Source organism: Hippoglossus stenolepis, chromosome 10 (assembly GCF_022539355.2).
Source record: "Hippoglossus stenolepis isolate QCI-W04-F060 chromosome 10, HSTE1.2, whole genome shotgun sequence".
In the NCBI taxonomy this organism is placed as follows: domain Eukaryota; kingdom Metazoa; phylum Chordata; class Actinopteri; order Pleuronectiformes; family Pleuronectidae; genus Hippoglossus; species Hippoglossus stenolepis.
Window position 1 is genome coordinate 22861535 of NC_061492.1, and position 16144 is coordinate 22877678.

General features: G+C 42.9%; 1 protein-coding gene and 1 pseudogene across 1 annotated transcript; both read left to right on the forward strand.

The window, feature by feature from the left end:
- The first annotated feature begins 934 nt into the window (after window positions 1–934).
- Window positions 935–3657, forward strand: LOC118116737 (annotated as a pseudogene).
- A 2470-nt stretch (window positions 3658–6127) lies between these two features.
- LOC118116736 (growth hormone secretagogue receptor type 1-like) lies at window positions 6128–13291 on the forward strand. The gene is made up of 5 exons (XM_047341725.1): window positions 6128–6254; window positions 7212–7387; window positions 7512–7971; window positions 8818–9150; window positions 13236–13291. The coding sequence occupies exons 1-5, from the start codon at window positions 6128–6130 to the stop codon at window positions 13289–13291; spliced, it is 1152 nt and encodes a 383-aa protein (XP_047197681.1).
- The last annotated feature ends 2853 nt before the right edge of the window (window positions 13292–16144 follow it).

The window sequence follows — 16144 nt, forward strand, 5'->3', positions numbered from 1 at the left end:
GTCAAGGGAAGAGAGGTGTTCTCATCCAAGTTCGCATTCACGCCCACCGCCACTCTGGTGTCCTACATCCCAAAGAAAAACAGGAATGTGGTGCTCATGAGCACACGGCACCCCGAGGCCGACATCAGCGACCGCGAGGACGGGAAACCGGTCATCGTCCTGGACTACAACCGCAACAAAGGTGGCGTGGACAACCTAGACAAGGTGATCGGAACGTACAGCTGCAGGAGGATGACCGCGTGCTGGCCCCTGGTCGTCTTTCACAACATTCTCGACGTCTCTTCCTACAACGCCTTCATGATATGGAGAGAGATCAACCCAGACTGGATGCCGGGCAAGCGGAACAAGCGGAGGGTGTTCCTAGAGCAGCTGGGAAAGGCTCTCGTGACTCCGTTCATCGCACGAAGGGAGCGCATCCCCCGCACGGACGCGTCCACCGCGGTTGTGAAGGCTGTAAAAGCCGCCGCCGCCACTGCACAGAGAGCTCTTGACTACGACGCTCGACCCGACTGTCCGGCCTCCTCCATAGCCCTAGCAGCAGCCCCACTCGGGGCGAGAAAGAGGAAGAGGTGTCAGTGTGCGTGTGTGTCCTAATATGGGGTGGGCTATGAGGGGGCCAACAGCCGGGGGAAGCAGGGACAACACAAGGGTTATACTAAACTCTGTACCATTTTAGAACATAGGACAAGATGGAGAATATTCCTTGTACGTTCGACCGCAGCAATTAATTGGCTTTCTCATATTTCAGCCAAGTTCGTTCAAAACGAGTTGTACAACATCATCGTCTGATTAGACAGCACTTGACCATTCCTCTCAGTGTTGGCTGTGATCGAGTGTCATAGGAAAGCCATCAGTGTGCGTCAGTTCTGTGGAACCTGGGACACACACACCTCTCCCCTGCAGGTTTCTCCGTCCTGCCTCCACCTGAGCCGTCATGGATCTAATGGAGGAGGGAAACGTGAGCTGTGGAGTTAAAAACTGTAGCACGCCAGGCTTCCAGGAAAACTGCTCCAACCAAGACTGTCAGGAGGAGGAAACAATGTCTGGATCTATCTTGTTAGGTGGGTACAAAACAATGGTGATGATACTGTAGACGATTTTAAAATGATACAGCCAGCTACTGTTATTATTATTATTATTAGTTATTAAAAGATAAAAAACAACTTCAACCTTTATCTGAAGGACAGAAAATTAAAACATTTTCCTCTTATAACTAATTAAACAATTTATTAAATCATTACAAGGAAAAACTGAGAGTTGAGATGATTCTACAGTAAATACAAAGCAGCTGCTTAGCTTAGCTTAGCATAAAGACAGGTTTATCCTCTTAGCCTGATTCTGTCAATATTCAATAAACAGATCCTCCTCCCAGCACCTTTAAATATCACCAATTAAAACGTTATATATTGTTATATAAACACATGCACGGAGGAAAAGTGAAAGTTATAAAATGAATAGTAAATATATATCTGTGTGTGTGTGTGTGTGTTCCAGATTTAGATATGCAGTACATATTATTAAAATTAATTAGCAGAACTTGGCCAGAAAGCTTCAGCAGAATGATGCAAATGAATTTTCTAAGGAAGTTAAAGTTATAAATAACAGTAAAATATTCCTCCCGTCTTATATTGATCACTGGGGCTGAAAATGTTGCTGAGCTATGGAGAAAACATTTAGAGGATATTTTTACCTGACTCCATGTTGTTTCTTATATTTTTATACTAGCTTTCATAGTAGTTTAGGAATAAACTGAAAAAATATCTTCTTGTGCTAGTAATCATGAGAACAAATTATTTCTAGGAACGTTTTTTACCATTTTCCATTGTGGACTGAATAATGTGTAAATTTGTGATTCTAATGAAAATCAATCATCAATATTTCGTTTTCTAGTGTGTCTGACTGTGATTTTGGTTTCACTGATAATCTTCGGCCTTCTTGGAAACACACTGACCCTTCTGGTGGTTTGGCTTCGCCCACACATGAGAAGCTGCACCTACCTCTACCTGAGCAGCATGGCTGTTAGTGATCTGCTGAATCTTCTGCTGCTGCCTCTGGATATATATAAGGTGCACTCACATATATCCTATAATACTTATATACTTATACACCTTTTTGTTGCAGTTCACTGTGATTTGACCAGATACTCATGGTTTGGCTGAACGTGCACTAAACGGATTGTGTCTCTTCCAGCTCTGGACAGACTTGAAGTTGGGAGACTTCGCCTGTAAGCTGACCGTGTTCCTCTCAGAGTGCTGCACCTACTGCACCATCCTCCACATCACCTTTCTCTCCTTGGAGAGGTACCTGGTTGTCTGCTGGCCAATCACCTCCAAGACACTGGTGACACATCGCAGAACCAGGGCTCTGATTGGCTGCCTCTGGCTGGGAGCGGCTGTCAGTGCAGCACCATTTTTGGTCATGATGGAAGTGGATGAAGGGAAGATAGTGGATCATATGGGAAGAGAGGTTAACTACACACACTGCATTATCTCAGAATCCTCATTCTCCTCTGGCCTCATGTTGGCCATGATAATTCTCTACAACCTGTATGTCCTGGTACCCCTGTGCATCCTGGGACTGGTCTACATCCTGATTGGACGGACTCAGCTCCGTCCATAAATCAGCTGTAAAGACAAGAGTCACCGACACGCAGTCAAGATGCTGGGTGAGAAACACAATCCAACACACACACCCTTAGGTTCTGAATTTAGCTTTTACTAAATACAACTGACAAAGGCTGACGAACAGATTTAATACTTTGTCTTCATCTCAGCTTCCACATCTGGAGCCAGAGTCGGAGCTGTATCATCCAATAGTTAATCAAAACTAAATTTACCAGAAAAAGAACTCACCAGTTTTATGAGAACCACATAAAATGACAGAAACCATTGTTGAGAATATATTTGATCTGTATTTTGACTTTTTAGTTTGGTCCATGTCCATGACCTGTTACCATCAAGGAGGCAGGCAAGGTTTAGGACCTGCAGCCAGCCACCAGGGGGCAATCGAGATGCTTCGGCTTCACTTTTGGGGAGCAGTCATGTCGTCCATCTTTATTTCCAGCTGTGTGTCAATTTAGGGGCTGCATCACAGCGACACGAGTAGAAAGGCTCCTACAGATGCTTCCTTTCATACCAGAGAAAGCTCTGACGAGTGAATCCTTCCAGGTCCAACATATCCCAGGACTCATTGCACTTTGGTGACGAACCGTATCAACTCAACTAACGGCTCACATGTTAAAAAACCAAGGGGCATTAAGCTTTCTGTCGTGTCCAACTTAAGGACAGGACAAGCTTCTCCTCTGTGGACCAGACGGTCTCATTTTGTTTCAGCCTTCACAGTCTACCTGACCGAGGAAGGAGGTGGGTTGAGTAGATTGTGTCCTCTGAAGGTTGCAGCCCCTGAACTGAGACACAGCTCTCTTGTTTAACAGTGTGAGACATGTATTCTATCACCTGCAGATATTGATGATTCTCATGTCCACTTCCTGTGTCCTTCTCCTCATGTCCATCAGGAGTGATCTTCTTGGCCTTCGTCCTGTGCTGGCTGCCCTACATCGTCGGTCTGACCATGACCTATGTTTCTGAGAGCACTGGTGCTGAAAGTCGGGAAACTAACAGACACAAACACACACTCGGACATGAACACTCCTCCTGAAAGCACAGGCAACATGGCCTCTGTTACCGAACCTGTTAGCCTCTCAGACTGGGACCTGAAGACACGAGCTCACACAGACAGAGATGATGCACTCTGTGAAAACACAAACAACGAGATCAACACACACAGTGCTACAGACGCACACTTGGTGGACTCACAAACTGAAACACTCACTGACCCGGGTGCAGGTTCTGACGATACGAACGCACATCATGTTGTATCACACGATGTCAGAGCTGGAGAGAGCACACACAACCTGGGTCCTCGCACTGAAACAGACACACACTCGGACATACACGATACTACACAAAACAAGCCAAACACAACCATTTGCATAAAGTCACAGAAGGACACAGTCAGTCTAACAACAGCGACAGCAGGCACACACACATATGTTGTGACGCCCACTGACAGTACACACAATCACACACACACTGACCCCCAGTTGTTTTTTATCCTGTTCACCTGGATCCTTTCCCGCCTCAGTTCTGCCATCAACCCTCTGGTGTACAACCTGATGTCCGCCAGGTACAGACACGCTGTGCGTAGCCTCGTGCACACGCACTGTCTCACACCGTCTCACTGACTGAGCACAACGCTCTCATCAGGATACTCCACAACCACTTTGTAAACATATAGGCACACGTAACAACAGCAGAAACACAAGGTAGCTGTGATGATCACTGGTGGTTCTGCAACGACCATATTAACAAACTGATTCCAGCTGCTTTCAGACCTGCACTGAACTAAGATATCATGAGCTTTGACTGTAGGAGCAGCTAACACTCTGCTAACACACAGCTAACCCTGCTAACACAGCCAACACACTGCCAACACACAGCCAACACACAGCTAACACACTGCTAACACACAGCCAACACACTTCTAACACACAGTTAACCCTGCTAATACACAGCTAACCTTGCTAACACACAGCTAACCCAGCTAGCAGCAGGTATTTACAGATTTTCTCTGACAGTAACATTCAGACGTTACCGCAATCTACTCGGGGTGAGCGAAGGCCTGCCCCCACCTAGCCTCCGATTGGTTAGTTTAAGGCAAGTCCAGTGAAGATTGGTCTGACTTTGGGGAATGAAAATAAAATAAGCCAATCAGAGGTTGGGTAGGGGCGAGTTTTGTCTTACCTGGGGTGTGAAAAAATAAAATACTTCCACAAAGATGAAACCAAACAATCGACCTCCTTTAATAGAAAAGAAATAAAAACCTTCAATCTTTTACCCAATTAAACATGTTGATAATATTTTAGAATAAAAATAATACATTTAAATAATAATTTCTTTCCTCTCAGTTTGTGTTTTTTAATGTTAAACTTTGTTTATAACTCCTGGTGATGTATTAACAGAGTTATGTTCGTTTATGTGTGAACTTTATATTGTTTTTAAATAAAGATTATTTAAGGAAAACTGTGTGTGGTCCATGTGGTGTCAGAATAATATAATATCTCTATATATTACAGACAAAGTTTCCTATTTTTGTATTATTTATATTTTAACTTGCACACTTACACCACATTGAATTCATTGTATGTGTAAACCTGTTTGGAAACAAAACCTGATGCAAATGACATGTTAACTCCTGTTGTCAACGACTGACACGGAAAGAGGAAGGTAGAAGTGTGAGCGGGTTCAGGACAAACGTCCCCTCATCCCTCTTCTCTTTGTGTAATCATTTGTCTGCTGGTTCAGACGTTTGTCTTCGTTCTTCACCTTCACTCTCTCCAGCTGCTCCACTTTTCTCCTCCACTTCCTCTCAACACTCTCCAGCTCGTCAAGCCAGGTATGATTTTATGGAAGCTCGTCTCTTCTTTGTTTCTGTTTTAATCAACTCATCCTTGTGTCTCACGTCCTCCTCCAGCTTCATCTGTTCACCTTTCAGTTGGTGAACTTGCTCCTTCAGAGACGTGTGTCCTCTGTTGACGGCCTCCACCTTCCTGCAGCTCAGTCCCTCAGTTGGAGTCGTCTCCTGCTGCAGCTTCACCTCCAGCGTTTCTGCCCAACTCTTCTTCAGCTCCTTGTCTTTTGCAGTGAGTGCGGCCAGGCAGTCGATGTAGGCGTTGGGACGAGATCTCCTTTTCTTTTCTGCGTGAGTGATTTAAAAATGTAAGAATAGTGAGGAAGGTCTGATTAAAGCTTTGATAGGTTGAATTTTACTGTGTTGATATTGAATATGTGTGCATCCATGTGTGTAGAACAGCTCTTAGTGTGAATATGTGCAGTACATGTGTTTATTCAGAGTTCACAGTGTGATACATGCATGTTTATGTGGTTCTAAATATGTTCCTGTGTGTTTTTTCCGTTGCTCTGATTAGACAGCACTTGACCATTCCTCTCAGTGTTGGCTGTGATCGAGTGTCATAGGAAAGCCATCAGTGTGCGTCAGTTCTGTGGAACCTGGGACACACACACCTCTCCCCTGCAGGTTTCTCCGTCCTGCCTCCACCTGAGCCGTCATGGATCTAATGGAGGAGGGAAACGTGAGCTGTGGAGTTAAAAACTGTAGCACGCCAGGCTTCCAGGAAAACTGCTCCAACCAAGACTGTCAGGAGGAGGAAACAAGATTTGGATCGATTGAGTTAGGTGGGTACAAAACAATGGTGATGATACTGTAGACGATTTTAAAATGATACAGCCAGCTACTGTTATTATTATTATTATTATTAGTTATAAAACAACAACTTCAACCTTTATCTGAAAGACAGAAAATTAAAACATTTTCCTCTTATAACTAATAAAACAATTTATTAAATTATTACAGAGAAAAACTGAGAGTTGAGATGATTCTACAGTAAATACAAAGCAGCTGCTTAGCTTAGCTTAGCATAAAGACAGGCTTGTCCTCTTAGCCTGATTCTGTCAACAATCAATAAACAGATTCTCCTCCCAGCACCTTTAAATATCACCAATTAAAACGTTATATATTGTTATATAAACACATGCACACAAGCATTTGAATAGATTTAAAATCACACCACATTAAACTGCCCAGTTGCTCCTGTCTGTTTCCAGTGAACATGATGAATTACCTCTGCAATATTTTAACTGAAACTGTAAAAACAATCTGGAAAATAAATAAAAGTGCTGGAGGAAAAGTGAGTTATAAAATGAAAAAGTAAATATGTGTGTGTGTGTGTGTTCCAGATTTAGATATGCAGTACATATTTTAAAATTAATTAGCAGAACTTGGCCAGAAAGCTTCAGCAGAATGATGCGAATGAATTTTCTAAGGAAGTTAAAGTTATAAATAACAGTAAAATATTCCTCCCGTCTTATATTGATCACTGGGGCTGAAAATGTTGCTGAGCTATGGAGAAAACATTTAGAGGATATTTTCACCTGACTCCATGTTGTTTCTTATATTTTTATACTAGTCTTTCATAGTAGTTTAGGAAAAAACTGAAAAAATATCTTCTTGTGCCAGTAATCATGAGAACAAATTATTTCTGTGAACGTTTTTTACCATTTTCCATTGTGGACTGAATAATGTGTAAATTTGTGATTCTAATGAAAATCAATCATCAATATTTCGTTTTCTAGTGTGTCTGACTGTGATTTTGGTTTCACTGATAATCTTCGGCCTTCTTGGAAACACACTGACCCTTCTGGTGGTTTGGCTTCGCCCACACATGAGAAGCTGCACCTACCTCTACCTGAGCAGCATGGCTGTTAGTGATCTGCTGAATCTTCTGCTGCTGCCTCTGGATATATATAAGGTGCACTCACATATATCCTATAATACTTATATACTTATACACCTTTTTGTTGCAGTTCACTGTGATTTGACCAGATACTCATGGTTTGGCTGAACGTGCACTAAACGGATTGTGTCTCTTCCAGCTCTGGACAGACTTGAAGTTGGGAGACTTCGCCTGTAAGCTGACCGTGTTCCTCTCAGAGTGCTGCACCTACTGCACCATCCTCCACATCACCTTTCTCTCCTTGGAGAGGTACCTGGTTGTCTGCTGGCCAATCACCTCCAAGACGCTGGTGACACATCGCAGAACTAGGGCTCTGATTGGCTGCCTCTGGCTGGGAGCGGCTGTCAGTGCAGCACCATTTTTGGTCATGATGGAAGTGGATCATAAGGGAAAAGAGGATGAAATCGAAGTGTGCAGATTATCAAAATCCTCATTCTCCTCTGGCCTCATGTTGGCCATATTAATTCTCTACAACCTGTACTTCCTGGTACCCCTGTGCATCCTGGGACTAGTCTACATCCTGATTGGACGGACTCTGAGGCTCCGACCACAAAGCAGCCGTAAAGACAAGAGTCACCAACACGCAGTCAAGATGCTGGGTGAGAAACACAATCCAACACACACACCCTTAGGTTCTGAATTTAGCTTTTACTAAATACAACTGACAAAGGCTGACGAACAGATTTAATACTTTGTCTTCATCTCAGTTTCCACATCTGGAGCCAGAGCCGGAGCTGTATCATCCAATAGAAAATCAAAACTAAATTTACCAGAAAAAGAACTCACCAGTTTTATGAGAACCACATAAAATGACAGAAACCATCATTGAGAATATATTTGATGTGTATTTTGACTTTTTAGTTTGGTCCATGTCCCGCCTGTTACCATCAAGGAGGCAGGCAAGGTTTAGGACCTGCAGCCAGCCACCAGGGGGCAATCGAGATGCTTCGGCTTCACTTTTGGGGAGCAGTCATGTCGTCCATCTTTATTTCCAGCTGTGTGTCAATTTAGGGGCTGCATCACAGCGACACGAGTAGAAAGGCTCCTACAGATGCTTCCTTTCATACCAGAGAAAGCTCTGACGAGTGAATCCTTCCAGGTCCAACATATCCCAGGACTCATTGCACTTTGGTGACGAACCGTATCAACTCAACTAACGGCTCACATGTTAAAAAACCAAGGGGCATTAAGCTTTCTGTCGTGTCCAACTTAAGGACAGGACAAGCTTCTCCTCTGTGGACCAGACGGTCTCATTTAGTTTCAGCCTTCACAGTCTACCTGACCGAGGAAGGAGGTGGGTTGAGTAGATCGTGTCCTCTGAAGGTTGCAGCCCCTGAACTGAGACACAGCTCTCTTGTTTAACAGTGTGAGACATGATTCTATCACCTGCAGATATTGATGATTCTCACGTCCACTTCCTGTGTCCTTCTCCTCATGTCCATCAGGAGTGATCTTCTTGGCCTTCGTCCTGTGCTGGCTGCCCTACATCGTCGGCCTGACCATGACCTATGTTTCTGAGAGCACTGGTGCTGAAAGTCCGGGAACTAACACAGACACAAACACACACTCGGACATGAACACTCCTCCTGAAAGCACAGGCAACATGGCCTCTGTTACCGAACCTGTTAGCCTCTCAGACTGGGACCTGAAGACACAAGCTCACACAGACAGAGATGATGCACTCTGTGAAAACACAAACAACGAGATCGACACACTCAGTGATGCAGACGCACACTTGGTGGACACACAACCTGAAACGCTCAATGACCCGGGCGCAGGTTCTGACGATACGAGCGCACATCATGTTGTATCACACGACATCAGAGCTGGGGAGAGCACACACAACCTGGCTCCTCGCACTGAAAGAGACACACACTCGGAGATACACAATACTACACGTAACAAGCAAAACACAACCCTTTGCATAAAGTCACAGAAGGACACACTCAGTCTCACAACAGCGACAGCAGGCACACACACATATGCTGTGACACCCACTGACAGTACACACAATAACACACTGACTGAAACATACTTGTATTATATCCTGTTCACCTGGATCCTTTCCCGCCTCAGTTCTGCCATCAACCCTCTGGTGTACCACCTGATGTCCGCCAGGTACAGACACGCTGTGCGTAGCCTCGTGCACACGCACTGTCTCACACCGTCTCACTGACTGAGCACAACGCTCTCATCAGGATACTCCACAACCACTTTGTAAACATATAGGCACACGTAACAACAGCAGAAACACAAGGTAGCTGTGATGATCACTGGTGGTTCTGCAACGACCATATTAACAAACTGATTCCAGCTGCTTTCAGACCTGCACTGAACTAAGATATCATGAGCTTTGACTGTGCTTTGAGGAGCAGCTAACACACAGCTAACCCTGCTAACACACAGCTAAAACTCTGCTAACACAGCTAACAAACTGCTAACACACAGCTAACCCAGCTAGCAGCAGGTATTTACAGATTTTCTCTGACAGTAACATTCAGAATTCTCCGCAATCTACTCGGGGTGAGCGAAGGCCTGCCCCCACCTAGCCTCCAATTGGCTAGTTTAAGGCAAGTCCAGTGATGATTGGTCGGAGTTTGGGGAATGAAAATAAAATAAGCCAATCAGAGGTTGGGTAGGGGCGGGTTTTGTCTTACCTGGGGTGTGAAAAAATTAAATACTTCCGCAAAGATGAAACCAAACAATCGACATCCTTTAATAGAAAAGAAATAAAAACCTTCAATCTTTTACCCAATTAAACATGTTGATAATATTTTAGAATAAAAATAATACATTTAAATAATAATTTCTTTCCTCTCAGTTTGTGTTTTTTCATGTTAAACCTTGTTTATAACTCCTGGTAATTTATTAACAGAGTCATGTTAGTTTATGTGTGAACTTTATATTGTTTTTAAATAAAGATTATTTAAAGAAAACTGTGTGTGGTCCATGTGGTGTCAGAATAATATAATATCTCTATATATTAGAGACAAAGTTTCCTATTTTTGTATTTTTTATATTTTAACTTGCACACTTACACCACATTGAATTCCTTGTATGTGTAAACCTGTTTGGAAACAAAACCTGATGCAAATGACATGTTAACTCCTGTTGTCAACGACTGACACGGAAAGAGGAAGGTAGAAGGGTGAGCGGGTTCAGGACAAACGTCCCCTCATCCCTCTTCTCTTTGTGTAATCATTTGTCTGCTGGTTCAGACGTTTGTCTTCGTTCTTCACCTTCACTCTCTCCAACTGCTCCACTTTTCTCCTCCACTTCCTCTCAACACTCTCCAGCTCGTTCTCCGTCTCATTGACATTGTAAGGATTCTTCTTCTTATTATTCTCTGCCAAATGAATTGGCTTTTTGAGGGCTTTAACATGCTCAACTTCTTACCAAGCTTTGCAGGAATTTCAAAAGACTGAGAAATTTACGTATTCTGGAGTAATTTGAAATGGGCGTGGCAAAATGGCTCAACAGCGCCATCTATACACAGCCCCTGAGTTCACTTTGACCGATCTTCACGAAAAATTAATACACAGGTGTATCATGTTCAGACGCACAAAAAAGTCTCAAGGAGCATTATGAAAAACGCAACAGGAAGCCCGCCATTTTGGATTTAGTGGCCATTTTGGCCATATTCCACATTTTTACTTTGATGTACTTGTCCCAGGGCTTTCATCTGATCAACTTCAAATTGAGATGAGTGTCATCACAACAACATGGAGATCTAAACTAACTCGAATTACAACTTTTCGTCACACGGTGTGACCATGGCGTGGCGTCAAAGTTTGATTACGCGCCATCAAAACACGAGGTTCTGTATCTCGGACATATTTGGTCCAATAGAGTCCAAACTAGACATGTAAGACAAGAGTCCCGGCCTGATGACATCTACACAGAAATCGTGACTTAAAATAGCAGCGCCCCCTGGTGGAAACAGGAAATGTCTTGTTTTTTGCATGTATTCCACTTGGATGTATTCCTCCTCATCCACTTACTGCAACCATATCAAACTGTGGCAAATGGGTCTCAAGACATTGATAATGTAGGCATAAGATTACTGTGACTTTTCGTCAAAGGCCATAATAGTGGCGTGGCGCCAAAGTTCATCAACTCGCCGTGACACACGAAATTGCTATAACTTCGGTGTTCAAGGTTCAACCTCCCTCAAACTACATTTGTGTAGCAACACCCCCCCCCCCCTGAAAATATTCATATGGTTTTAAGGAATGGGCGTGGCAAAATAACTGACTAGCGCCCCCTAAAGGGCAGCCCCGGCACCACGATTGGCCGACATGTACAAAAATCGCTGGGGTCATGTGTCTTTTCACAACAAACAAATAAGTCTCTTGGACAGATATGCTAGACCAAACAGGAAGCCCGCCATTTTGGCTTTAGTGGCCATTTTGGCCATATTCCACATTTTTACTTTGAAGTACTTGTCCCAGGGCTTTCATCAGATCAACTTCAACTTCTGGGAATGTCATCTCAACAAGATGGAGGTATGAACTACCTCAGAATATTTGATTTCATCACACGGTGTGACCGTGGCGTGGCGTAGCATTTTGATGACACGCCATCAAAACATGAGGTTCTGTATCTCGGACATATTTTGTCCAATCGAGTCCAAACTAGACATGTAAGACAAGAATCCCGGCCTGATGACATCTACACAGAAATCATGGCTTAAAATCAGAGCACCACCTGCTGGCTACAGGAAGTGACATTTGATGCACTGCTCCTGGCTGCTTAACAATATAGAGCTCAAATGAGCTGAGAGAAGTCAATGGACCATGGTCAGAATTGTGACATTTCCTCAAACCGTGGCAACATTGCGTGTGGCGAAGGATCATCCTTCGCCAAAGGAGACGATGTTGTCATAACTCCAGTGTGCATAGTCCTATCACTACCAAACTTCTGTCACATGATTAGAGTCCAAGCCTGAACAGCTCTATGTGTCAATATTTACTCAGTGTCATAGCGCCACCTACTGATTCGCCATGAAACAGGAAGTACTTTGTAAATCCACCCTGCAGTATCCAACCGGCTCCGAACTACTAACCTATGATCACATCCTGACCTGAACACATCCATATATTAATATTAGTTCAGGGTCATAGCGCCACCTCCTGATCAGTGTGAAAATTAAGTTGTTGTAACATTGTCCAATTGACACAAAATTGCTCACGCTACATCAGAGCCCCTACTTGAACAGATACATTAGTCTGTAGGTAATAATAGTGATGGCGCCACCTACTGGCAGCAGGAAGTAAGCTTTGTTTTACAACTATCATTCGATTTACATAGAATTATCACAGTGTGATGTGCAATTGATAGCGTGGACCGTAATGAGCAATTAGCAGGCAAGGATCGACATCGCTCGACGGACGCAGGAAGTGAAGCGTTTATCCTTGCCGCAGTGCGCAAAACGCATGCAACGCGGAGACGTGCGCTTGGTCATTGATCGCTCTCTCCACCGACCGCAACAGGCTTCAACGTGCGTGTGGTCGAGCCCGTCAGTGCTACAACGTAGCCCTAGTTTCAGTTTTTACATCGTTAATCTGAAGCAAACTTTACTGAATTTGTCATTCGTGTGTTAAATAAGTGAACATGCAGAATAATGTATTTGTCTGTCACATGAAATAAATAATAGTTAGTGTAACTTTACTAAAATAGACAGTCCCATAGAGAACCTGAGGCTGATGTCCACCACCTATTTCCTCAGCTAAAGTGAACTGATATGATCTGATGAACTCTGAAGTTATAAACTTTTATTTTTATCATGTTAGTCTGTGAAAGTGTTAACCTGGCACATGTATGACTTTACATATCTGTGTATTTGTGTTGAGTTTTCCTCTAGGTGACTCAGACAACCTGCACCCGTGGATGTCCAACAGGACTGAACACAGAGAGTAATCACTTCAGCACTGACTCCAGGTACAGACCTGTTTTCAGAACTGACAAACAATCAAAGCAAAGTATTGTACATTAGACATAATACGTTAAATTATATACGCAAAACTTTTAATGTGTAAGAACTCCATACTGCACATTCACTGTCTTGGTAGTACACTGTTTAATCCAAAACCATATTCAAATACATAGTTGAAAATCAACAGAATATAAGGACACAAACTTTGTTTATAAGTAACACTTCCTCTGCAATAATGCCATACTTTTATGTTTCCTGTCATTTAATTAGGGACGGACGAGCCTGAAGGACACAGCTGTGCTGACTGTGTTCTGTCTCTTAAAAGATGAACATTGTTCTGATAACAGTGTTCTTCTTTTTAACCAACCATAATGAATATAGAAATTGACTCAATATTATCCATGACACTTAGCAATGACTGCCAACTGTAAGCAGTTGCAGTTCATCTTTAGTTGAGGGAGGTAAACATGAAGTGTTGTGCAGATGAAGCTGGTGCAGGTCGTCCTCATGTTGACCAGCCTGAAGCTGCCGATCTCCACCATGTTGCTGCTGCCACAGTGGATGATGAGGACATCCGGTGCTTCATGTAATGAAAAGAAGAAAATCACTATAAATGATCTTTTATGCTGAAATCACTATGTCAACATCTGTAGGAAAACATGGAACAAAGGAGCAACACCTCAGATTAAAGACACTCTGTAAATACCTTTTTAAAGACATTGTACAATACAATTCATAATAATTACAATACTTTTGACACATGTAATATTACCTGTGTTAAGCAGGTGGAAGCACCACAGATTTCAGCCAGAACTGACGTATTGAAAGAAATAAACATTGTACAAATATATCAAATGTCTTTCTACCTCATCTGTAATATTCAAGGTGATAAATTCTCACAGTGCTGCACAGTGTGTAGCTTATTGATATTAACTTATAATTACAATCAAGTGACAACGAAACACACTAAAGTGAAGTGAAAATTAGACTGAGGTAGTTAACTTGCTTCAATCTGTTCATTAGACGTGTTAAATAAAAGGTAAATTACCACAATTACATATTAAAAACCACTTGAGGCATGTAAGCATATGTAGTATGGTTATGAAAATAGATAAATCAATAGGTTTTGTTGTGGAATATGTAACCAATTGGGTTTAGGCAGATTACGGACTACAAGGTTCGGTGGGAGCCCAATGTATGAATGCTAAGACACAGGAGACACAGGTAGGTTTTAAATAGAATTTGTATTTGCACTTAAACCCCCCAAAAAAGTAATACAAACTTTAAACAAAAATAAATATTTCTCAGTTCATTTCTATTTTCAGTTCATTCATATAATTTTAGTTCATTCATATATTTTCAGTTCATGCATATAATTTCAGTTCATTAATATAATTTCAGTTGGTCCAAGGATATTCCACGTTGGAATGTAAAAGGAAAACAAACAAAAAAGAGTTTACGTTCCTACCACTCTTAATGCGTAATGCTCCCTCAGCATCTGTAGCGCCTTTTTCCCGTTGTCCGCTGGCTGTCCACCTGTTGGTGTTGTCATCATTAAGGGAAGAAGAACCGGGCACCAATATCCATGTTCCAAGGAGGAAAAATACACACAGCCGTCATCTGTGTTTACTTGAACCGGAAGCAACTTCATTTATTGCGCAAGCTCCAGTCATTTCATATAAAGACATAGACTTCAGAATGAGGGCACATATTAACAGAAACTTAACAAGAACAGTCAAATGCAAGGATCTTATATAGGAGAAATAATACTGTTTGTCTGAGCCAGTTCAGGGGGCACTTCTTGGGAGCGAGTTTCAAATTGTTCTCTCTCAGCCTTTGGAACACTGTACACAGTCCGGACAAAGCCTCATCCTCTGACGACGCAAAGACAAGATGATCATCGAGATAATACAAACGCCTTGTGAAGTTCATGTTTCCAAAAATACCAATCATCATCCTCATGAAGGATGCTGGGCTGTTACACAAACCCTGTGGCATGCGATTGTATTCATGGAGTCCAAGGGGAGTCGTGAAAGCGGTGTACTTCTTATCATCCTCGTGCATCAGAATTTTGAAGAAGCCAGATGTGAGGTCCATGGTGCTAAAGAGGCAGTTGCCTCCAAGAGCAGCCAAACTATCAGACTGCTGTGGCAATGGGTGTGCGTCCTTTAGGGTTCAAGCGTTTAGCCACCTAAAGTCAGTGCAGATACGCAACCCACCGTCCTTCTTCCACACCATCACAAGGGGTGAAACGTACTCACTGGAGGACTTCCTGATAATCCCCTTTTCTTCCATAGCAGCGATAGCCTGCCACAGCTTCTGATAATGGGCTGGGGGAACCCTCCTGTATGGTAAGCGAAAAGGACGATCATCGGTGAGGAGAATTTTTCAGTGAAAAAAGTTTGTTTAAAATGTTTGCAAATTTATTAAAAATAAAGAATGAAAATATAACATGTACATAAGTATTCACAGCCTTTGCTCAATACTTTGTTGAAGCATCTTTGGCAGCAATTACAGCCTCAAGTCTTTTTGAGTACTATTTTTGGGCAGTTTCTCCCATTCTTCTTTGCAGGACCTCTCAAGCTCCATCAGGTTGGATGGGGAGCGTCGGTGCACAGCCATTTTCAGATCTCTCCAGAGATGTTCAATCGGGTTCAAGTCTGGGCTCTGGCTGGGCAACTCAAGGACATTCACAGAGTTGTCCCGAAGCCACTCCTTTGTTATCTTGGCTGTGTGCTTAGGGTCGTTGTCCTGTTGGAAGATGAACCTTCGCCCCAGTCTGGGGTCCAGATCGCTCTGGAGCAGGTTTTCATCAAGGATGTCTCTGTACATTGCTG

Bases quoted from the DNA above. Each gene is read 5' to 3' on its own strand.
- LOC118116736 (XM_047341725.1), top strand. From the start codon at position 6,128: ATGGATCTAATGGAGGAGGGAAACGTGAGCTGTGGAGTTAAAAACTGT. The intron at 6,255-7,211 runs GTGGGTACAAAA...TTCGTTTTCTAG, and splicing joins ATTTGGATCGATTGAGTTAG to TGTGTCTGACTGTGATTTTG. The intron at 7,972-8,817 runs GTGAGAAACACA...CATGTCCATCAG, and splicing joins ACACGCAGTCAAGATGCTGG to GAGTGATCTTCTTGGCCTTC.